Genomic DNA, 25343 nt, shown 5'->3' on the forward strand with positions numbered 1-25343 from the left:
AAACTCTGTCTAGGAATCTGATAGAAATTCTGAAATGTATACAGATTCTCTTACACTGTTTCCACTTGAAACAGGAGTCATCAGGTGTCAAATATTAGTCAATAGAAGAGAAAAAAAGTCTTCACATCAACCAATAAGACATCAATAGAAAAAACTACTTCTAAGTGTCACCTATCAGATACACAGATAAAGATATAAATGTCTTGATTCAGTATGCAGGAAATATCTCGAATATACCTGTATGCTGCCAAACTCAACGTTCTCATAATGGAAATGTGCACATTCAGCCATCTTCGGAAAGTGACCTTTAGTGAAGGGTAACCTGAAGTACATGAAATAAATGAGATACAAGATACTGGAACAGTCAAAACTACTAAACTTAAGGGGGAAATAAAACAGGTTGCAGAGCTCATGCAACAAGCAAAACTATTTAATAAGCACATGCACATGAGCACATATATCCACACACACCTTTTCAGAAATACACAGGATCAAATGGAAATTACATTCAGTGCACAAGTCAAAACCAAAAGAATAAAATAAAGTAAAATAAAAAGCATCACTATAGTACTCTTCTAATCTTGACCCACGTCAATGGCCCTAGAAAAACTAGGCTTTCAGTGAGTGTTACGGAAACTGTCAACAGCCTGCTCTAAGCAGAAGCAGCATTCCCACCACAATATACAAAACCAGATTTTACCTGTGAATGTTGTCACAGCCCATCAGTCCTGGATTGGTGGGTCTGTATACAGAATGAACATTTTTATCCTTGTCTTTCCTCTACTTAGAATAAAAACATAGCTATCTAACCCTTCACCAGGTGAAAAGAGTTTTTCTGTCTAAAACTGAAACGGATACTTCACTTAATAGTCAAATACTGGCATCCATCTCAGGCTTTCTCAAAGGCATAGCTGAGAAATAGCAATTTCATAACTCAAATACCAAAAGTGATTTTTCCAAATGACTGAGAGCATGTATTAAAGGTACCAAAAAAGACATACTTGGATTGTTCCTATTGAACAAATGCAACCTAATACACAATAACATAAAAGTTGTTACAAGAACAAAATTAAAGTGTATTTTTAGATAAGCAGATAATCCTCAGACCTATTCTGCTAATAGTTGAGTGATAATTAAAGGCTTAACAGTATAATTTAATGTATGGACAGTAAGAGCTCATTTAGTAAGAAATCTGGATAAAAGTTTTAACAGAACTAAAGAACTGATTTCCATTTATAGAAATTCACTTAAAACCCGCTGTAAAATTATACTTACTTTTTCACATGTTTAACCTTCATACTGGCTGTACTGCCACATGTCTTAAGACTAAGGTCTCCAGGAATCTCTGGAATGTCTGCTCCTCTTGCCTTAAAAAAATAAAGACAAAGGATTTATGACTATCCCTTTATTATGAATAGATTTAAAAAAGCAGATTATAGTTCATTTCAATGGTTCTGCTGACTCCACACCAAAAGAAATACATACAGATTTAATAATCTCTTCTTAAAATTATAACTTACTTGACTTTTAATTGTTAAGAATAAGGAAAAATATTCACCTAAAAATATTTAACTTTACTGTAAAAGGAAAAAATTTTTTGTTAAACTAAGAATTTTCATTATCTTATAATCAAATTTTGAAATCAATTATTATACTATGTGCCTCAGCACAAACTGAAATCTCCCCCAAGAGTTGTTGTAGCAAAATAACCGTGGTTACAATGATTAATAAAAGTTTAAATGGTATATGTGAACATAATTAGGAGATCACAATATACATTTCTCACACTAAAATTTGAAAGTACCATCTATGTAATACCTCCAAATTACTTCTTACTCTGCCAGTTTTCATAGTAGTGATTTTATAACGTTAGTGAAACATTCACCTGCATCATTTTAACAACAGAAACTGGAAAATGAAAAAGTTCTTCACACTCTGGAGAAAGCAAACAGCAAATCCAAATATCTATATTAAAAAACAAAGTTATGCTATACATTCTATGACTTGTAACAGAAAAAATTAGTATAGCCAACGTCACATAATGCAATAGAGGAGAATAATGCGGGTTGAGCATTTAAACTGAGTTAAGAGGAGATCCACAAAGAAGATGCGGTAAATATATACAGTGGAATATTACTCAGCCATAAAAAAAAGAACGATATCTTGCCTTTTGTAACAACATGGATGGACCCTAAGGGCATTATGTTAAGTGAAATTAAGTCAGAAAAAGACAAATACTGGGGCTTCCCTGGTGGCGCAGTGGTTGAGAATCTGCCTGCTAATGCAGGGGACACAGGTTCGAGCCCTGGTCTGGGAAGATCCCACATGCCACGGAGTGGCTGGGCCCGTGAGCCACAACTACTGAGCCTGCGCGTCTGGAGCCTGTGCCCCGCAACGGGAGGGGCCGTGATAGTGAAAGGCCCGTGCACCGCGATGAAGAGCGGTCCCCGCACCGCGATGAAGAGTGGCCCCCGCTTGCCGCAACTGGAGAAAGCCCTCGCACGAACCAAAGACCCAACACATCCATAAATAAATAAATAAATAAATAAAGTAGCTATAAAACGCAGCTTTCTTTAAAAAAAAAAAAAAAAAAAGACAAATACTGTATGATCTCACCTATACATGGAATCTAAAATCAAATCAATACGAAAAAAACCCAAGCTCATAGATACAGAGAACAGACTGGTGATTGCCAGAGGTAGGGGTGGTGGATAGGTGAAAAAGGTGAAGAGGTCAAAACATACAAACTTCTAGCAATAAAATAAATAAGTCATGGGGATTTAATGTACAGCACGATGACTATAATTAATAATACTGTATTGCACATCTGAAAATTACAAAGAGAGTAGATCTTAAAAGTGCTCATCACAGGGCTTCCCTGGTGATTCAGTGGTTAAGCCTCCATGTTTCCAAAGTAGGGGGCATGGATTTGATCCCTAGTTGGGGAACTAAGATCCCACATGCCGTGTGGTGTGGCCAAAAAAAATGTGTTTTTAATTTTAAAAAAAAAGTACTCATCACAAGGAAAAAAAAAAAAATTTGTAACTATGTATGGTGACAGACGTTAATTAGACTTACTGTTGTGATCATTTCACAATGTATACAAATATCAAATCATTATATTGTATACCAGAAACTAATACAGTATTACACATCAATTATACCTCAATAAAATAAAAAAGAGAAGAAATTCACAACATCAGTTCAATTTTTTAAAATGTTTTCTTATTAAAAAAAAAAGAGCCAAGGAGGACCTTCAAGATGGTGGAGGAATAAGACGTGGAGATCACCTTGCTCCCCACAAATACATCAAAAATACATCTAGATGCAGAACAACTCCTACAATACACCTACTGAATGCTGGCAGAAGACCTCAGACTTCCCCAAAGGGTGTTGGTGCTCTGGCTGGGTGTCAGGCCTGAACCACTGAGGTGGGAGAGCCGAGTTCAGGACACTGGACCACCACAGACCTCCCGGCCCCACATAATATCAATCAGTGAGAGCTCTCCCAGAGACCTCCGTCTCAACACTGAGACCCAGCTCCACTCAACGACCAGCAAGCTCCAGTGCTGGACACCCCATGCCAAACAACTAACAAGACAGGAACACAACCCCACCCATTAGCAGAGAGGCAGCCTAAAATCATAAGAAGTTCACAGACACCCCAAAACACACCACCGAACAAGGTCCTGCCCACCAGAAAGACAAGATCCAGTCTCATCCACAGGACACTGGCAGACACCATTCCCCTCCACCAGGAAGCCTACACTACCCACTGAACCAACCTTACCCACTGGGGGCAGAAACCAAAAACAATGGGAACTATGAACCTGCAGCCTGTGAAAAGGAGACCCCAAACACAGTAAGTTAAGCAAAATGAGAAGACAGAAAAATACGCAGCAGATGAAGCAGCAAGGTAAAAACCCACCAGACCAAAAAACTGAAGAGGAAATAGGCAGTGTACTTGAAAAAGAATTCAGAGTAATGATAGTAAAGATGATCCAAAATCTTGTAAATAGAATGGAGAAAATACAAGAAACGTTTAACAAGGACCTAGAAGAACTAAAGAGCAAACAAACAGTGATGAACAACACAATAAATGAAATTAAAAATTCTCTAGAAGGAATCAATAGCAGAATGACTGAGGCAGAAGAACGGATACGTGACCTGGAAGATAAAATAGTGGAAATAACTACCGCAGAGCACAATAAAGAAAAAAGACTGAAAAGAATTGAGGACAGTCTCAGAGACATCTGGGACAACATAAACGCACCAACATTTGAATTATAGGGGTCCCAGAAGAAGAAGAGAAAGAGAAAGGGACTGAGAAAATATTGAAGAGATTTATAGTTGAAAACTTCCCTAATATGGGAAAGGAAATAGTCAATCAAGTCCAGGATGCACAGAGAGTCCCATACAGGAGAAATCCAAGGATAAACACGCCAAGACACATATTAATCAAACTATCAGAAATTAAATACAAAGAAAATATATTAAAAGCAGCAAGGGAAAAGCAACAAATAACATACAAGGGAATTCCCATAAGGTTAACAGCTGATCTTTCAGCAGAAACTCTGCAAGCCAGAAGGGAGTGGCAGGACATATTTAAAGTGATGAAAGGGAAAAACCTACAACCAAGATTACTCTACCCAGCAAGGATCTCATTCAGATTCGACAGAGAAATTAAACAATTAAAACCTTTAAAGACAAGCAAAAGCTAAGAGAATTCAGCACCACCAAACCAGCTTTACAACAAATGCTAAAGGAACTTCTCTAGGCAGGAAACACAAGAGAAGGAAAAGACCTACAATAACAAACCCAAAACAATTAAGAAAATGGTAATAGGAACATACATATCAATAATTACCTTAAATGTAAATGGATTAAATGCTCCAATCAAAAGACAGACTGGCTGAATGGATACAAAACAAGCCCCATATATATGCTGCTACGAGAGACCCACTTCAGACCTAGGGACACATACAGACTGAAAGTGAGGGGATGGAAAAGGATATTCCATGCAAACGGAAATTAAAAGAAAGCTGCAGTAGCAATTCTCATATCAGACAAAATAGACTTTAAAATAAAGGCTACTACAAGAGACAAAGAAGGAGACTACCTAATGCTCAAGGGATCAATCCAAGAAGAAGATATAACAACTGTAAATATTTATGCACCCAACAGAGGAGCCCTCAATACATAAGGCAAATGTTAACAGCCATAAAAAGGGAAATCAACAGGAACACAATCATAGTAGGGGACTTTAACACCACACTTTCACCAATGGACAGATCAACCAAAATGAAAATAAATAAGGAAACACAAGCTTTAAATGACACATTAAACAAGATGGACTTAATTGATATTTATAGGACATTCCATCCAAAAACAACACAATACACTTTCTTCTCAAGTGCTCATGGAACATTCTCCAAGACAGATAATATCTTGGGTCACAAATCAAGCCTTGGTAAATTTAAGAAAATTGAAATCATATCAAGTATCTTTTCTGACCACAACACTATGAGACTAGATATCAATTACAGGAAAAAATCTGTAAAAAATACATACACATGGAGGCTAAAAAATACACTACTAAGTAACCAAGAGATCACTGAAGAAATCAAAGAGGAAATCAAAATATACCTAGAAACATATGACAATGAAAACACGACAACCCAAAACCTATGGGATGCAGCAAAAGCAGTTCTAAGAGGGAAGTTTAGAGCAATACAATCCTACCTCAAGAAACAAGAAACTTCTCAAATGAACAACCTAACCTTACACCTAAAGCAATTAGACAAAGAAGAACAAAAAAACCCAAAAGTTAGCAGAAGGAAACAAATCATAAAAATCAGATCAGAAATAAATGAAAAAGAAATGAAGGACGCAATAGCAAAGATCAATAAAACTAAAAGCTGGTTCTTTGAGAAGATAAACAAAATTGATAAATCATTAGCCAGACTCATCAAGAAAAAAGGGAAAAGACTCAAAACAACAGAATTAGAAATGAAAAAGGAGAAATAACAACTGACACTGCAGAAATACAAAAGATCATGAGAGATTACTACAAGCAACTATATGCTAATAAAATGGACAACATGGAAGAGATGGACAAATTCTTAGAAAAGCATGTTCTGAGACTGAACCAGGAAGAAATAGAAAATAGAAACACACCAATCACAAGCACTGAAATTGAAACTGTGATTAAAAATCTTCCAACAAACAAAAGCCCAGGACCAGATGGCTTCACAGGCGAATTCTATCAAACATTTAGAGAAGAGCTAACACCTATCCTTCTCAAACTCTCCCAAAACATAGCAGAGGGAGGAACACTCCAAAACTCATTCTATGAGGCCACCATCACCCTGATACCAAAACCAGACAAAGATATCACAAAAAAAGAAAACTATAGGCCAGTATCACTGATGAACATAAATGCAAAAATCCTCAACAAAATGTTAGCAAACAGAGTCCAGCAGCACATTAAAAGGATCATACACTATGATCAAGTGGGGTTTATCCCAGGAGTGCAAGGATTCTTCAATATACGCAAATCAATCAATGTGATACACCATATTAACAACTTGAAGGATAAAAACCTTATGATCATCTCAACAGATGCAGAAAAAGCTTTTGACGAAATTCAACACCCATTTATGATAAAGACCCTCCAGAAAGTAGGCATAGAGGGAACTAACCTCAACATAATAAAGGCCATATATGACAAACCCACGGCCAACATCATTCTCAGTGGTGAAAAACTGAAACCATTTCCACTAAGATCAGGAACAAGGCAAGGTTGCCCACTCTCACCACTATTATTCAACATAGCTTTGGAAGTTTTAGCCACTGCAATTAGAGACGAAAAAGAAATAAAAGGAATCCAAACTGGAAAAGAAGTAAAACTGTCACTGTTTGCAGATGACATGATACTATATATAGAAAATCCTAAAGATGCTACCAGAAAACTACTAGAGCTAATCAATGAATTTGGTAAAGTTGCAGGATACAAAATATTGCACAGAAATCTCTTGCATTCCTATACGCTAATGATGAAATATCTGAAAGAGAAATTAAGGAAACATTCCCATTTACCATGGCAACAAAAAGAATAAAATACCTAGGGATAAACCTACCTTAGGAGATAAAAGACCTGTATGCAGAAAACTATCAGACACTGATGAAACAAATTAAAGATGATACAAACAGATGGAAAGATATACCGTGTTCTTGGATTGGAAAAATCAACATTGTGAAGATGACTATACTACCCAAAGCAATCTACAGATCAATGCAATCCCTATCAAACTACCAATGGCATTTTTCACAGAACTAGAACAAAAAATTTCACAATTTGTATGGAAACACAAAAGACCCCGAATAGCCAAAGCAATCTTGAGAAAGAAAAATGGAGCTGGAGGAATTAGGCTCCCTGACTTCAGATTATACTACAAAGCTACAGTAATCAAGACAGTATGGTACTGGCACAAAACAGGAAATACAGATCAGTGGAACAAGATAGAAAGCCCAGAGATAAACCCATGCACATATGGTCACCTTACCTTTGATAAAGGAGGCAAGAATATACAATGGAGAAAAGACAGCCTCTTCAATAAGTGGTGCTGGGAAAACTGGACAGCTACATGTAAAAGAATGAAATTAGAACACTCCCTAACACCATACACAAAAAAACCTCAAAATGGATTAAAGACCTAAATATAAGGCCAGACACTATAAAACACTTACAGGAAAACATAGGCAGAACACTCTATGACATAAATCACAGCAAGATCCTTTTTGACCCACCTCCTAGAGAAATGGAAATAAAAACAAAAATAAACAAATGGGACCTAATGAAACGTAAAAGCCTTTGCACAGCAAAGGAAACCATAAACAAGATGAAACGACAGCCCTCAGACTGGGAGAAAATATTTGCAGATGAAGCAACTGACAAAGGATTAATCTCCAAAATATACAAGCAGCTTATGCAGCTCAGTATCAAAAAAACAAACAACCCAATCCAAAAATGGGCAGAAGACCTAAATAGACATTTCTCCAGAGAAGATATACAGATTGCCAACAAACACATGAAAGGATGCTCAACATCACTAATCATTAGAGAAATGCAAATCAAAACTACAATGAGATATCACCTCACACCGATCAGAATGGCCACCATCAAAAAATCTACAAACAATAAATGCTGGAGAGGGTGTGGAGAAAAGGGAACCCTCCTGCACTGTTGGTGGGAATGTAAATTGATACAGCCACTATGGAGAACAGTATGGAGGTTCCTTAAAAAACTAAAATAGAACTATCATACAACCCAGCAATCCCACTACTGGGCATATATCCTGAGAAAACTATAATTCAGAAAGAGTCATGTACCACAGTGTTCACTGCAGCTGTATTTACAATAGCCAGGACATGGAAGCAACCTAAGTGTCCATCGACAGATGAATGGATAAAGAAGATGTGGCACATATATACAATGGAATATTACTCAGCCATAAAAAGAAACGAAATTGAGTTATTTGTAGAGAGGTGGATGGACCTAGAGTCTGTCATACAGAGTGAAGTAAGTCAGAAAGAGAAAAACAAATACTGTATGCTAAGACATATATATGGAATCTAAAAAAAAATGGTTCCAAAGAACCTACGGGCAGGACAGGAATAAAGATGCAGACGTAGGGAATGGACTTGAGGACACAGGGAGGGCGAAGGGTAAGCTGGGTTGAAGTGAGAGAGTGGCATGGACATATACACACTACCAAATATAAAATAGCTAGTGGGAAGCAGCCGCATAGCACAGGGAGATCAGCTACGTGCTTTGTGACCACCTAGAGTGGTGGGATAGGGAGGGTGGGAGGGATACGCAAGAGGGAGGAGATATGGGGATATATGTGTACGTATAGCTGATTCACTTTTTTATACAGCAGAAACTAACACAACATTGTAAAGCAATTATACTCCAATAAAGATGTTTTAAAAAAAAATAGCAAAGACAGTTTAGTTAAATGTTAAAAACCATGACTTCTCAAAAATATGAGGTAACAATGTATGAACTTACAAGAATTAACACGTGATATATATATACCATCAGGAACCACTGGACCCATTTTTTTTTAGGTTTTGGTCTTTAGCATGGTTAAACTTGCTATAGTCAATAATAGTTAAACCTCCTTAGCTTATTTATAATGGTAGATACTCCATCATTAATTGTTCATAGAGTCTTTTTATTCTGTCCTACAGGTCTTCCAAAGAGAAAAAGTATTATTATATTCTTTAGTAATGAAATAGAACTCATTCTGTCTTGCAATTACATTATGGATTCACTGGACCTTTTCAAAAATCTAAGATAGAGTCTCAGTATAATTTCTCCTCTATCTTGAAACAGAGTTCTTTCAAAATTCTAGGTATTGTTTCATCAGTGTTCATCATGATTCTTAACCCTACCACACTAGAAAAGACTAAAATTTAAAATACTTTTTTTAAAAAAATAAAAATAAGGGAAACACCTAGAAAGGACATTGGCAATCTTTTTCTTAAAGGGTCAGATGGTAAATATTTTAAGTTTATGGACCACACTGTCTCTCCCACAACTCAACTCTGTTACAACACAGAAGCAGCCATGTGTAAATGACTGAATATAGATCCATGTTCAGTACAACTTTATTTGCAAAAACAAGCACCCAGTAGGTTGAATTTGTCAACCACTGACCCACAATGTTGACGCAATAGTGAAATAAATCATCATCTAGTTTTTACGTTGTGTTGCCCAAACCGCTGCATCATCTTTAAAGAAGGTACTTTATGCTGTATACCTGAAACTTATATAATACTGTAAATCAATTATACCTCAAAAAAAAAAAAGAACACACTTTAAAAGCTTGGAGACACCATCTTTGTAGTTGACATTTTGCTTTCATTGAATATATTTAAGAATTCCATATTTTTCATTTTCCATCCGTAATAGAAAAGAGGAGAAAACTGACAAAGATTTTTTACAATGATTAGACACATCAAAGGATGGGTGCAAAGAGACAGTGTGCAGCACTCTAGACTTTAATAATGCTGGTGACATTGGTCACATACATATGACATCTCAGATTGATGATTATATCAATCTGTTAAAAATTATAAGTGAGTAATATATTTCTAAGGACAAAAAGAAAACACGGTATTTTCCTCCAGTTGGTCACTCAACTGAAAGGATTTTATCACAGAAAATTTTGCAGCAACGACCTGGATCACCTGTTTTGCTAAAATAATGGGTGGCAACATTCTTTCAGCTTTTATGATGCTTGTGCACCAAAATTCACTTGACATTAAGAGGTCTGCTATGCTTAAATTCATATTAAAATTTCTAACAAAATGGTTTTTCAATATTTGTTCTGTAAATTATTCATAAATTGACTTAAAATTTAAATATAAAGGCGTTGAAAAGGGTGCACTGGCCCCAGCTGGTAGATGGTGATGACTTTATTTGGCAGATTGAAAATTAAAATATTAACTGTCCTTTGCAAACAAGCTCACTGTGCTAGATAGGCCATCATCCCTAACACACACCCAAGGAGAAAATGAGGAAGCCTGCCAGGCCCATGATCCACATGGGGAGACACACTGTGGACCACACAGCTCTTCAACCACAACTGACTGGACTGTAGGTCGAAACATGACCCAAAGGTAAATTCACAGGCTATCCAAATGGGCCTGACAGGAAGACCTCTGCCTAAAAAGACAAAATGGTAATAATTAGGCAAATGAACAAAGCAATGGTCCAAGAAGCCTGAGAGGATTCAAGAAAATATTTTTGAACCAACAGTTCAACAAGCCTGTAACCATGTATGTTTTGTCCAGCAATATTTTCCCATAGTCCAGAAAGGTCCCAAGCATAAAAAGTGGTATCATTAATTCTTTTAAGATTCAGAAAACAGAATTAAAAGGAAAATATAGTACTATTACTCCACTGTGTGATAAACTAACATTTTTACCTACATATTATTTTTTAATAAAATAAATTTTCTTAAATTTCTACTGAAAGCACCTAGCTTGAGCCATTTTATTCTGTTGCTCTAAATCAAAAATTAAGAAAGTTCTCTTTTAGAAAATATTCATTAAGTAACATTCATTCTTGGAAAACACACAATTTTCCCAATTTATTCATGTTATAATCGTCACTTATTTATGCTTCCAAAATAGAATTTGTATCACCTTCACAGAAACAGTGCCATTCATCAATAGAAAATTAAAGAGACAACAGAGGCAATGGAAAATAGCACTTAAGGAACATAGCATGCTCATAAAAGCACCCACCGTTAAATTAAATTAAATTCCCTATATACTTATCTCCAGCAATAAACTGACTTCCTAAAAGGTTGGAGAGTTTCATTCACCCTTGAATTACAGACAACAGGCACAAAAGATGTGCTCCAAGAAGATAAAGGGAATTAATAGATTATTAACTATTTTTATCTCCTCACTCCTCCCCATGGCTCAGTTTTACACCTCTTATTTTCACTGTGTAATGTAACTGATGTGTTCATTACCCCTCAAGATAGCCCTATCTTCAAAATGCAATTAAAATCTACCTACCATTTAAGCCTATCCCAATAACTTAGCCAAATTCTGATATTTTCTTTTTTTAAATCATCCACAGGACTCACCCTATATACAGCAAGTTGAAGCATTATACTATATTTTTATTCATATTTTATTGCAAACTGCCTTGTCTCATTCTCCAATCAAAGACTTTTCCATTCATCAAGAAGATAACTTCCTTGATGCAAGAGCCAATGGAGTGATATATGTACATATTTTATTAATACCTAACATCCCCAACCCCCATTACAACACTAAAATTTAGTATCATTCAAGGAAAAGGCTCAAAGAAACTCAGTACTGTACTACCCCAGGAAAGCAAATCAAGACTTTTATCTCTCGTTTTTTAATTCTCCTTGCTAATAAATAATATCTATGAAAGTCTAAATTAATAAAATAAAATTATTCATTTTAACAGCTCTGTTTTTATGGTTAAAAATATTTACTCTTACTATTTTGATGTACATGACTAAATCTAGCTGTTATTACAGTACGTGAAAGAAGAGAGTTAAACTTCAATTAAAAATTAACAGAAAAATATCAAAAGAAATTTTTATGGAACTTAAGCTGGTTCTACATTTGCCTGGAATAGTTAATGATCACTATTAAAACAATGAGGAATGAGGAAAGAATACAATTCCAAAGAACAGAAAAAGAAAACTGTTTTCTAACTTATTTTACGATACCAGTTAATACAGACATCAAAACCAACCAAGAGACTTTCAACACCAGCCAGGACTAGACTAAGATCTAGAACTAAACTAAAACAACCAGAAAAGCTGGATAAAATGTGTAAACCAACTGTTTTAATAAGCACTAAAGTTCAACCATACAGAAAAGACATAAGAGGTGATATGATCTTTGAGAGAAACAAATTATGTAAGATGAACTCCATATTCAGCCAAACTGTTGAGCTGCAAACACTCCCACACCACAGCAAGAAGGAATACAGCCCAAACAGAAAGCAGCAGTATTACTGGGGAGGAGAAACAGGTGTCACGTTTCAAAGCTGCCATATGACTGACTGCCCCTTAAAGGGAAACTCCCAGAAAGGAGAAAACTACTACAAGTGAATGAAAATATTCATATACAAATGAACCTGAAATAATTTGTCATTCCTATTCTCCACATATACAGGAAAAGCCTAAGAAATCTAGCCAAAATGGTATAACCAGGAGAAAACTCACTAACTAGAAACAGACCTAGAAATAACAAAAGTAAAGGAACAAGCAGGAAAAAAATGTAAAAACACTTTGTAAATATGCTCAATATGCTCAAGGATGGGGAAAAAACAAACATAATGAAGAAAGAAATGAAAACTAAACAAAAAAATCAAAGGGACTACTACTGATGAAAAAATATATCTGTAACTAAAAACACCTAAGAGCATATTAGACATAGCAGAAGAAAAGATCAGTAAGCTTAAAGAAATAGCAAGAAAAACTAACCCCTCCCAAATTTTTTTTTGGTTTTTTAGTTTTTGTGCTTTGTGAAAGAAAAAAGACAGGAAAAAGTCACAGTGACATGTGGGACAATATCAAGCCATTTAATGTAAGTGTAACCAAAGGCAAAAAAGGAGAGGAAAATGCTGTCCTCTCCCAAGGCTGGTGGAAGAAGAGGCATAGAAAAAAATTTTGAAAAAACCATGGGTAAAAAGTTTCCAAATTTCATGAAAATTATAAACACGTTATCCAGAAAACTCAATAAATGTGAAGTATGATATACACTTTAAAAAACAACAAGGCATATCATAATCAAATGGCTGAAAACCACTGATAAAGAGAAAATCTTAACAGCAGCTGGGGAAAAAGGATACACATTACATTCACAGGAATAAATATGAGAAAGGCAGAACACCTGGATTGAGTTCTTTCAACTGCTTTTTAAAACAACTGTCTATAGAATTCTATATGCAGTGAAATTTATTTCAAAAACAGAATGTGAGGTTTCCAGTCTCTTCTACTGTTTACAATAAAAACTCTACAGGAAATAAAATGAAATAAAATTAAAACATGCAACTACTCTAAAAGATTTAATGAGAGCAGGTGAATTGGGGAGCAAAGTTAAAACTTGAACTTCCTGGTTTTTTCCCCACCCATTACCTCTTGAATTACCCAAAGACAGGCAGAATCAGGATATGAGTAACAGGCACAGTGAGAAAAACTCTTCAGGAAGTCCAACTTTCTGGCCAGAGGACTTGAGGGGGAAATGCCCCTCAAATGTGGGGAAAGTAACCAAGAGATTTTTTTCCTCTTTCCTTTTTCAACATGGCCCAAGGACAGGCCTGAGAGCAGCATTTCAGCTGCAGCATGGGCACATAAGACCCTAAGTGAAGAACCCATTCTTCTGAAGAGAGAAACAATAAAAGAGGACCCTGCTGTGTAAAGACTGTGGGGGTAATCCTTGGGGTTTTTTCCTCTCACGTTTTTTCTCTCTCTACTTAGACCTAACAGCAGCCCCAGTTAGGAAAAACTGCATGCGCTAAAGCTCCATCTTTCCAGCCAGAGAAACCATGAAAAGCATCATCTGAGAGCAGACAGTGTGTGCAAAATCCCCAATAAAGATAAGAGTACAGCAAATGCTATGGAACTGAACTGACGTTGAAACCACCAGCTAAAGAAGTCCAGAAAGAAATTTCAATCTGAACCCAATCAGGCTGATGCCTGATAAGATAAAAAAGTCAACACTCTCCAGAGGATTTCAACAGGAGTCAGATTCACAGCATAACATTCAAAATGTCCATGATACAGTCCAAAATTACTAAATACACCAAAAACCAGTAAAATATGAACAATTCCCAAAGGAAAAGATAATAAAGAAGTGCCAAATATGAGATGAAACAGATGTTGGACTTACCAAAATTTTAAAGCCTATATACTCATACACAGTTGCCCCCTGAACAACACGGCAGGGTTAGGGGCACTGATCCTCCCTCCACACAGTCGAAAATCTAAGTATAACTTACAGTCGGCCCTCCGTATGCGCAGGTCTTCCATATCCAAGATTCCACATCTGCAGATTCAATCAACCATGGATCAAGCAATACTGTAGTATTTGCTACTGACAAAAATCTGCATGTAAGTGGGCCCATGCAGTTCCAACCCATGTTGTTCAACAGACAGCTGCATTATAAACATGCTGCATCAGATATTGAAATCAACAGAAAAAAACGGTAACTCCTTAACGAAATATGTAAACTGAAAAGAAAGACCACATGAAAAACTTTAAATTGGAGAATGTGGTATCTGACATAAAACACGCTGTCGTGGTTCCACAGCAGAATGACGATGACGGCAGAAAAGAGTTCGTGAACCCGACAATTTATCCAATCTAAAGAGCAGGTACTCAGAAGTGTTTCAAAAGGTTGAAAAATGTGAATAAACCCGTATATACCCACGGTAAAGAAACACAGTGGCACAGGAAAAAAAAAATACTGTTTGAAGAAATAATTCCAGAAAACATTACAAATTAGTTGAAGGATATATATTTACAGATTTAAGAAGATTAGCAAAATTAAAACAATAAAATCAAAGAACACCACAAACCATCATAAGCTATTGAAAACCAAATATAAAGTAAGTATTTTGAGAGCAGCCAGAGAAAAAAATAAATATTATGTATAAGGTAATAAGTATTTAAATCCTTACTGGATTTCTCATTAGAAACCAAGAAGACCAGAAGATAGTGGAGAAACATTTATAAAATGCTGTAAGAACTCTCAACCCATAAATTACATCAAGTGGAAATACCCTTCAGAAATGAAGTAAAAGAACATACTCAGATGAAAAAAAATTAAGAATTTATCACCAGCCCATAGGCTCCAAAAGAAATGCTAAAGAAAGTTCTTCTTGTAAAAGGAAAATGATACCAGAGTAAAATTTGAAACTTCTGGTATAAAGGAAGAGCAAGAGAAATGGTAAATAATTGGATAAATGTAATAAATCATTAATCTCCTCTGAAGTTTTTAAAAATATATGTGCCAGTTGAAAGCCAAATTATAACACTGTTTGATGTAATACTTTAAAAAAGTACGACATACAATTGCATTATTATGAACTTTCATCAAATCTTTAACCGTGGTCATTTTTAAGTCTTTTGTCATTTACAGACAGTTCTGGGTGTACTCTGATGCTTTTGCAAATATGTTCCTATAAAAGGGTTTCATCTTCAAGAAATTCATGGAAAAGACTCTGACAAGTACAGGTTTCTGGTAACTGACTGTACTGCTGAACTGAATGAATAAGCATTTTCAGAACTCTAATGAAAAACTGATGAACTCATAAAAGTGCTAACAAAAGATCAAGATAAAAAAAAATTTAATTACATGGGACTGAGTGAACTGATGAGGATGATTATAATTTTTGTGACTTTCTGTTTGAATTAAAAAAAAAAAACTAAAAAAAAAAAAAAAGATAATACTTTTAAGCACTATAATCTGAGTTGAAGAAAAACAGGTGTAAACTAATTTTGTCACTGCTCACAATATGGACCGAATGATATTACCTATAAATTCCAGAAATGATCTTATTACATAAGATACAAATATAAACCCCCAAAATGTCTAATATGGTAGCCACCAGCCACATACTAAGATTGAGCACTTGAAATGTGGCTGTAAACTGAGGAACTGAATTTTAAATTTTACTAATTAATTTAAATGCAAAAAGTCACATCTGGGTACTCTACTGGGTAGCACAGCTCTAGAATAATACAGGAACCTTAACTCATTTAACTAAAATAACATTCTTTCTAATTTATTTGCTATTTTTCATTTTAACCTTTTTCTTTTTTCAGTATTCCGGAGAGTCACCCAAACCTGCAATAGGCATTGCATAAGAAAAAATAAACTTTTGATGAAAAACGAGTGAAATTTTGGTGTTACTGCTGTGGCATAACCTATTAAAGCTGGTAACCAACCGAAGTTAAAAGTAAATCAATATCCTCACCATCTTCCAGAAAAACATAAAGACGTTCATACATTTAACTCCAATCATATCAAATCTTGACTTATGCAAATGTTATTTTTATGTACTTTAGTTCTTTTTCTAAACTTCAGAAGTTTGTTTGTTGTTTTGCTGGTTAATACAGATTTTATTTAGCTTTAAAAAAAAAAAAAAGTACGACATAAAGGGGGAAGATGAAGGAACCTATGCGGTGGCAAGGTTTCTACACCTTACTTTAAGTATAAAATAATAGTTCTAAGGAGAATATAAAAAGTTAGAAAAATGAAACCAACAATAGATTTAAAAGATAAAACACCATGATCAGGTAGATTATCCTAGGAATACAAGATCAGTTTAATATCTGAAAACAAATCAAAGTAGTTCATCACATTAACCGAAAAAGGGAGAAAATAACCACGTAATCATCTCTGAGGCAGTAAACACATTTGAAAAAATTCCAAATCCTATTCATAAAAAAATAAAAATCAGTAAACTAAAATAGAAGAGAACATCCTTAAGGTGATAAAAAGTATCCAGAAAGAAACTAAAGGAAACTGCATACTGAATGATGAAATATTAAAAGTTCCCTCCTCCAATATCAGGAACAAAACAAGGACGCATGCAATTACCACATCTATTCAACATCATTATAGAGTGCCTAGCCAGTGCAATATGGAAGGTAAAAGGAATAAAAACTGTGCACATATAAAATCCAAAAGAATTTACAAACTCTTAGAATTAACAAAAGAATGCATCAATGTCTCTCGGCATAAAATAAATATACAAAACTTAATTACATATCTATATATTAGCAGAAAATAAAATTTTAAAACAACAAGAAATTTTTACCTACAATAATAATTACAATAACATTGAGGAAAACATCAAATACCTAGGAAAATACCTATTATATGAAAAACCTCTACACTAAGAACTACAAATGTTTTTCAAAATATAAGAAAATGTAGATTAATAGATATATTATACACATACACACAACTCATTTGCACAGCTTGGAAGACACAATACTGTCAGGGTGTCAGTTTCCGCCAAAATTATCTACAGATTTACCTGTGTAAATTGGCAAGCTAATTCTAAGGATGTATATGGAAATGCAAAAGACATAGAAGTGCCAAGGCTAAGAAGAGCAAAGCTGGAATACTTACTCTATCAGATAACAAGGTTTGCTATAAAATTAAAATAACTAAATATGGTATTTCCCCAAGAACAGAAAAGTGGATCAATAGAGCACATTAGGGAATTCAGGCAACAGCCAATAATATGGCCATCTGATTCAGGACAAAGGCACGACTGCAATTAAGTCAGGAAAAAAGACAGTCATTTTAATAAATGGAACCTTTTTTTTTTTTTTTACCATTTTCTTCTTATAATGGCAAAAGTACAAAGTTCCATATGAATAAGGTTATTCTTTGCAGGACTATCTCTAGTAACTAAAGGGTGGAAACAACCTAGATGCCCATCAAAAAGGGAATGGTTAAATAAACTGTGTTCCATCCACACAATGGAATAGTCACAGCTATAAAAGTAATGAGGAAGATTTCGATCTATTGCTATGAAGTAACCCTCTGCATATACTGAGTGGGGGAAAAAACATTACATAAGAACAGGCTATCCTTTATCTAAAAAGAAGGTAAATATGAACATTTTGTATATAAAATGTATATTATGTATAATTTGTTACACTTAGAAAAGTGAGAAACGATAACCAATTAGAATGTTCACATATGAAAAAAATAATAAAATGTTCACATATGAAGAACAAAGAGACAGGGATAGAAGTCAGATTTTTCTGAATGCTTTGTTCGGTCATTCAGATTTTAGGGCCATGTAAATGTTTTAAATATTTGTAAAAACTAAGTTAAATTAAAATGGCGGAAGAAGGCAAACTCTTAAAATCAAAACCCAAATAAAACAAATGACCATAATCATTTAAAGCTGGAGGCTTAAGCACACAGAGAGGAATTACTTCAAATGACAGTAATGCAAAGTAATACATCCAAATATGATAGATCCTAGAGATGAAAGGAAACAAATTGTTTTCAATAATAGTTGCATTATTCCTTTGAAACTACTAAAAGTAGATTAAAGCAAACTAGTAATTGTTAACGTCATTAAAAAGGTTTTCAGCATAAGACATAGTTCAAATATAAAGCAAAGACATTACGTAGAAACCCTTACTCATTTCCTTTGGGGGGGCGGGTAGCAGTATTTAAATAAGGCTGGCAGAATGGCAACAGACAAATGTAGAAGGCATACTGAAACTAGATTACAGCCAGGCATATAGCTGAGTCTTCTATGATAGGCTGGTGGATACAATTTTAAAGTGGGAATTCAATATTACTACAATGAGATGAATTTGGAGCTGATCATATACTCAAGAATGTGAAGTAAGTGTCAATGACACTGCAGTTACTGTGTGACAGGAAAGAGGCAGCAGATCACAGGGCTGTTTTATTCCCAAATTTATCAAAATTTTTATAAACGACAAAAGCATATATGACATATTTATCAATTTTATAGACAGGAGAAAACTTAAAAGCATATTAATACTCTGAGTGACAGAGTTCAAGAGATTTTATTAAATAGGTTGCAAAGACAAACTAAAATGATTATGAAGTTCATCAAGAATAAAAATTAAAGCCTTCAATTTATATTCAAAACTCAATTACATAAGTATGGGGGAACACACTTTATTTGACAAGAATTCCTGTAACAAAATCTAAGCCCTATAGTTTACCACAAGCTAAATATAAGCCAAAAAAAAAAAAAACCCTCACTGGTAAAAACTAATGCAGTCTGAAAACAATGTGTCATCTATAACAAGGAAAGTATTTGTTTCTCCATGATCTGAACCAGTTAAACCACATACTGTAGAGTTCATCCATTTCAGGAAAACATAATTTGATGTTGAAAACTTGCAAAAATAGGAACTGGCAATGTTTTATCCTGTCTGCTTCTTTGCTCCCTAACCCAGAGAAGTATTCTCTCATTCCTACCACTGGTACAGATCTTTAAACAATCCTTCAAATGCCAATTCTCTTGATCCCAAATCCAAATAAAACTCTAATGCTGAATGGCTAACTGTAAACTGATTTAGCATCAGTGTAACACACTACCCTCTGATACAGAACCATAGCGCTGGCTGCTTCCACAGTGAGCCCCACACAATGCCTGCCCCCTCCATATTGTCTATGTGTGTGACTATCTTCTCCAAATACTATAAAGTCTATCTTAACAGGTACCAGCAGAATGCTAATGGGTATTACACATTTTTAAATAAGGAAAAAAGAATATGGGAAGGTATTTAACACATAATCACAGAGCTGCAAGAAATCTCATTCAGCCATTCCACCGTAGAGAGGAAACCGAGACCAAGAAAGAAGCAACCTGCCATAGTGCATTAGCTGCACGAGTTAAACTGAATTTTTATCACAAAACCTACTACCTCTAATATAGGCATATGGAAGGAAAAAAGTTCAAAGACAGTGGAATTTTTTTAAATGAGAAATTACAACAATGAGAAACAGCTCTATTCCTATCAAAATATGAAAGACTAAAAATTTTTAAGATTGAAAATATATGGCACAAAAGACCCTAAACATTATTATATGAATTAACAAAACTTCTTGGTAAGTAATGTAGGGATCCTCACATTCTTTGATTAAGTAATTCCCCATGATAGTAAAAAGAAAAGGCAAAATTCACCATAAAGATATTCATCAAAGTGAAGAGTATAAAACAAGCTCAAGGTCCTACTACTTAATAAAATATCAAAAACACATTCTGTATTATAGGGTATTATATAGTTATTACATTTGTTTATTAAGAGTTTTCATTTAATACCAATTACAACACACTGTATACATATATTTCTTCCAAGCAATAGGTTTTATGGTGTATTAGTGGTTTTAAAATTTCTTGAATATTTGTAATTTTCATCAACTAATGTTATCACATATGTTAAACATGTTACGAAGCATAAATAACAAAGAAAAACTATATAACACTGTTAAGCAAAAAAATTCTATAAGGGCCCCCAACCCCACCCCTGCCAAAATTCCCACCTCCTGGTTATTCAAACATTAACCTAGGTAATGTTGTGAAAAGATTTTGCAGATATAATTAAAGTCTCATGTCAGTTGATCTTAAAGTATGAAAATTATCTGGGTGAGCCTAATCTAATCACATGAGCACTTCAAAACCAGAGTTTTCTTCAGCTGGTAGCAAAAGGGAAAGTCAAAGAGGATTTACTGAATGAGAAGGACTTGAGGTGCAACTGCTGGCTTTGAAGATTGAGGTAACCAAGTGAGAAGGAATTCAGACAGCCAATAGGAGGAGAAAGTCCTCACGCCACCCCACACCCTGCTGGCAGCCAGCAAGGAAACAGGGACCTCAGACCTAGGAACCAGAAGGAATCACAAGGAACTAGATTCTGTCCACAACTGAATGATGTGGGAAGCAGATTCTTCAGTCTTCAGATGAGAGCCCAACGTAGCCAACACCTTGATTTCAACCTTATGAGACCCTGAGCAGAGAACCCAGCTCAGCTTGCCCAGACTTTCTACCGACAGAACTGTAAGATAATACATGGGTACTGTTTTCAGCCCCCAAATTTGTCGTAATTTCTTACACAGCAATAGAAAATGAATACTAACAATGTGGACATTTAAGACCCTAGAAATTCCCAAGTGACCTCAGGCTTTAAGTGCTCCTTTACTTCTCATGCAGTTAAAACTCTCTCTCTTCCCAGGACTGTGATGCAGAGCCTCAGAAGCTCATGCCTTCCAGAACTCCACAGAATGCACTGACTTCAGTACTTGCCCAAGACTCTGCTGAAGCATCCCTCACAGGAGTACGCTGCCCACGCGAAGGCGAGCCCTGGAAGAGAGTGCAAATTCTGCAGGTGGGGCAGGTGTCTGATGCGGGGTATACAGATCTGCAGGTGTCTGATGCGGGGTATACAGATCTGCAGGTGTCTGATGGGGGGTATACAGATCTGCAGGTGTCTGATGCGGGGTATACAGATCTGCAGGTGTCTGATGGGGGTATACAGATCTGCAGGTGTCTGATGGGGGGTATACAGATCTGCAGGTGTCTGATGGGGGGTATACAGATCTGCAGGTGTCTGATGGGGGGTATACAGATCTGCAGGTGTCTGATGGGGGGTATACAGATCTGCAGGTGTCTGATGGGGGGTATACAGATCTGCAGGTGTCTGATGGGGGGTATACAGATCTGCAGGTGTCTGATGAGGGGTATACAGATCTGCAAGTGTCTGATGGGGGGTATACAGATCTGCAGGTGTCTGATGAGGGGGTATACAGATCTGACCCAGTGCAAGAGGCACCTCTGCCTTCTCCCTTGTAACCCTGTGTTCACTGTGCACACTAAAATCTGTTCCATTTCCCATTTGCAGCTCTCAAGACCCTCACTCTTTTCTGCTATGAGGAGGAAAACTTAATTTCTTTCCCTATCCATGGCAATGTTTTGTATTCCCCCTTCACAGGTGTCCCTACACTATGTCCACCAGCCAGTCTTTTCCAGAGATCTCTTCCCTCCAGTAAACCAGCCAACTCCTTCACCTATGACACTTCCCATAATGTAAAATGGGGACTATTCAATTTTCTCTTTGCTGCAGCACCTTAATAACAAGGTAGAAAGCTTATATTAAATGGAGAAAAAAAGGAAACATAAAATTGTATATGGTTCACAACTGTCAAATCATATTCCCAGACATGATGAGAAAGCGAAATATATCAACAAAGCAATATTCTTTGAAACTAACAATTTGGGGAAATTTATATAAGAAAATCATGGTTATATGGATGCTAAATTAAAAACTCCTTGATTATAAGAAATCATGAAGGAGCTGCAATGAACATTGTGGTACATGACCCGTTTTGAATTATGGTTTTCTCAGGGTATATGCCCAGTAGTGGGATTGCTGGGTCGTATGGCAGTTCTATTTTTAGTTTTTTTAAGGAACCTCCATGCTGTTCTCCATAGTGGCTGTATCAATTTACATTCCCACCAACAGTGCAAGAGGGTTCCCTTCTCTCCACACCCTCTCCAGCATTTACTGTTTGTAGATTTTTTGATGATGGCCATTCTGACCTGTGTGAGATGATATCTCATTGTAGTTTTGATTTGCATTTCTCTAATGATTAATGATGCTGAGCATTCTTTCATGTGCTTGTCAGCAATCTGTATATCTGCTTTGGAGAAATGTCTATTTAGGTATTCTGCTCATTTTTGGATTGGGTTGTTTGTTTTTTTGATATTGAGCTGCATGAGTTGCTTGTAAATTTTGGAGATTAATCCTTTGTCAGCTGCTTCATTTGCAAATATTTTATCCCATTCTGAGGGTTGTCTTTTCGTCTTGTTTATGGTTTCCTTTGCTGTTCAAAAGCTTTTAAGCTTCATTAGGTCCCATTTGTTTATTTTTGCTTTTATTTTCATTTCTCTAGGAGGTGGGTCAAAAAGGATCTTGCTGTGGTTTATGTCACAGAGTGTTCTGCCTATGTTTTCCTCTAACTACTGGGCGTATACCCTGAGAAAACCGTAATTCGAAAAGACTCATGTACCACAGTGTTCATTGCAGCACTATTTACAGTAGCCAGGACATGGAAGCAACCTAAGTGTCCATCGACAGATGAATGGATAAAGAAGATGTGGCACATATATACAATGGAATATTACTCAGCCATAAAAAGAAACGAAATTGAGTTATTTGTAGTGAGGTGGATGGACCTAGAGTCTGTCATACGGAGTGAAGTAAGTCAGAAAGAGAAAAACAAATACCGTATGCTAACACATATATATGGAATCTTAAAAAAAAAAAAAATGGTCATGAAAAACCTAGGGGCAAGACGGGAATAAAGACACAGACCTACTAGAGAATGGACTTGAGGATACAGCGAGAGGGAAGGGTAAGCTGGGACAAAGTGAGAGAGTGGCATGGACATATATACACTACCAAATGTAAAATAGATAGCTAGTGGGAAGCAGCTGCATAGCACAGGGAGATCAGCTCAGTGCTTTGTGACCACCTAGAGGGGTGGGATAGGGAGGGTAGGAGGGAGGGAGATGCAAGAGGGAAGAGATATGGGGATATATGTATATGTATAACCGATTCACTTTGTTATAAAGCAGAAACTAACCATTGTAAAGCAATTATACTCCAATAAAGATGTTAAAAAAAAAAAAAAGAAATCATGATGGAAACATACCAAAATAATCTCACCACTATGGGAAATCGAATTACTGGTCTTTTTTTTTTAAAACCACTCTTCTGCATTTTCTATGTAAGCATGCTAAACATTATCAGCGTCTATGAATCATAATTAAAATCCAGCCATCAGTCAAAAATACTGTTAAACATCACACAGTAATAAAAGAGCTAAAGATATTCATTTAAGGAGCATTTGCAATGTCTTTCTTTTCTTTTATTCAAATTGCAAATGTTTTCCTAGCTTGATGGGTAAAAGAAACCAGTCTCAGCACCACATATGATGGACACCTATCAATCCAAGGAACAACAAACAAAATACACACCTCCTCCAAAATTACCTCCTCTTCAAACTTATTCTGAAAGAAATAATCCAGCTGCTCTATCAATCCTCATTCCTCTTTAGAAAGCAGGCATTAGACAAGAAATACAAGTGTTGGCAAGGACGTGGAGAAAATGGTACCCTTGTGCGCTGTTGGTGGGAATGTAAACTGGTGCAGTCACTGTGGAAAACAGTATGATGGGTCCTCAAAAAACTAAAAATAGAACTACCATATGATCCAGCAATCCCACTTCTAGGTATTTATTTGAAGAAAACAAAAAGACTAACTCAAAAGATATATGCACCCCTATGTTCACTGCAGCACTACATAAAAGCAATCTAAGTGTCCATCAATAGATGAATGGATAAAGAACACACACACACACACACACACACACACACACACACACACACACACACACAGAGAGAGGAATATTACTCACCCATAAACAAGAATGAAATCTTGCCATTTGCAACAACATGAATGGACCTTGAGGCTATTTTGCTAAGTGGAATAAGTCAGACAGACAAAGACAAATACTGTATGATTTCACTTATATGTGGAATCAAAAAAAAAAACCACAAATGAACAAACAGAACAGAACAGAAATAGACTCACAGATAGAACAAACTGGTAGTCACCAGAGGAGAGGAGGGTAGTGGGATGAGTGAAATAACAAAGTGGATTAAGGGGTACGAACTTCCAGCTATAAAACAAATATGTCACAAGGATGTATGTATAGCATGGTTGACTATAGTTAATGACTTTGTATGGTGACAGATGGTAACTAGATTTATCCTGGTGTTCATTTTATAATGTATGAAGATACCAAATCACTGTGTTGTATACCTGAAACTAACATAATATTGTAAGTCAATTATACTTCAATTTAAAAAAAAGAAAGTAGGCAATAGAGAGGGAAAAACTCCAAATACAAAGAGTATTTTTTTAAAGTCTAAGAAAAGTATACCAATGGTCTCACTTTTGTTTTAAAAAAAGAAAGGAAAGAGAGAAGGGGGAAAAAAGAAAAAAAGAAGAGAAGAAAGAGGAAAAGAAAAAAGAATTCATATTAATATCTGAGAAATGATATAAAAATGCAGGAAAATTCAGGGCATTTTTCAAGGAGAAACAAATGGTTCAATTTGTCCAGAAAATGACAATTTCATTCATTCAAAAAATATTTACTGAGAATTCACTATGCCAGGCATGGGTGCTAAAACAGTA

At 35.7% G+C, this 25343-nt stretch overlaps 1 protein-coding gene across 11 annotated transcripts in view; it reads right to left on the bottom strand.

Annotated features, from left to right (window-relative positions):
- The window catches only part of ARHGAP32 (Rho GTPase activating protein 32), a 274825-nt gene that overhangs the window by 130306 nt on the left and 119176 nt on the right, over nt 1-25343 (bottom strand). For 8 of the 11 annotated variants that reach the window (XM_082343060.1, XM_082343055.1, XM_082343058.1 and 5 more), the window contains 3 exons: nt 1276-1367; nt 701-742; nt 238-322 (listed from right to left, as the gene is read on the bottom strand). In XM_082343060.1, the coding sequence (XP_082199186.1) occupies nt 238-322; nt 701-742; nt 1276-1298 (150 nt within the window). In that variant the 5' untranslated portion in view covers nt 1299-1367. Of the gene's footprint in view, nt 1-237; nt 323-700; nt 743-1275; nt 1368-25343 lie in introns of those variants that run through there. The other 3 variants (XM_082343053.1, XM_082343050.1, XM_082343051.1) reach the window with 2 other exon arrangements.

The sequence above is a fragment of the Balaenoptera borealis genome (assembly GCF_965194805.1).
Source record: "Balaenoptera borealis genome assembly, chromosome: 11".
In the NCBI taxonomy this organism is placed as follows: Eukaryota; Metazoa; Chordata; class Mammalia; order Artiodactyla; family Balaenopteridae; genus Balaenoptera; species Balaenoptera borealis.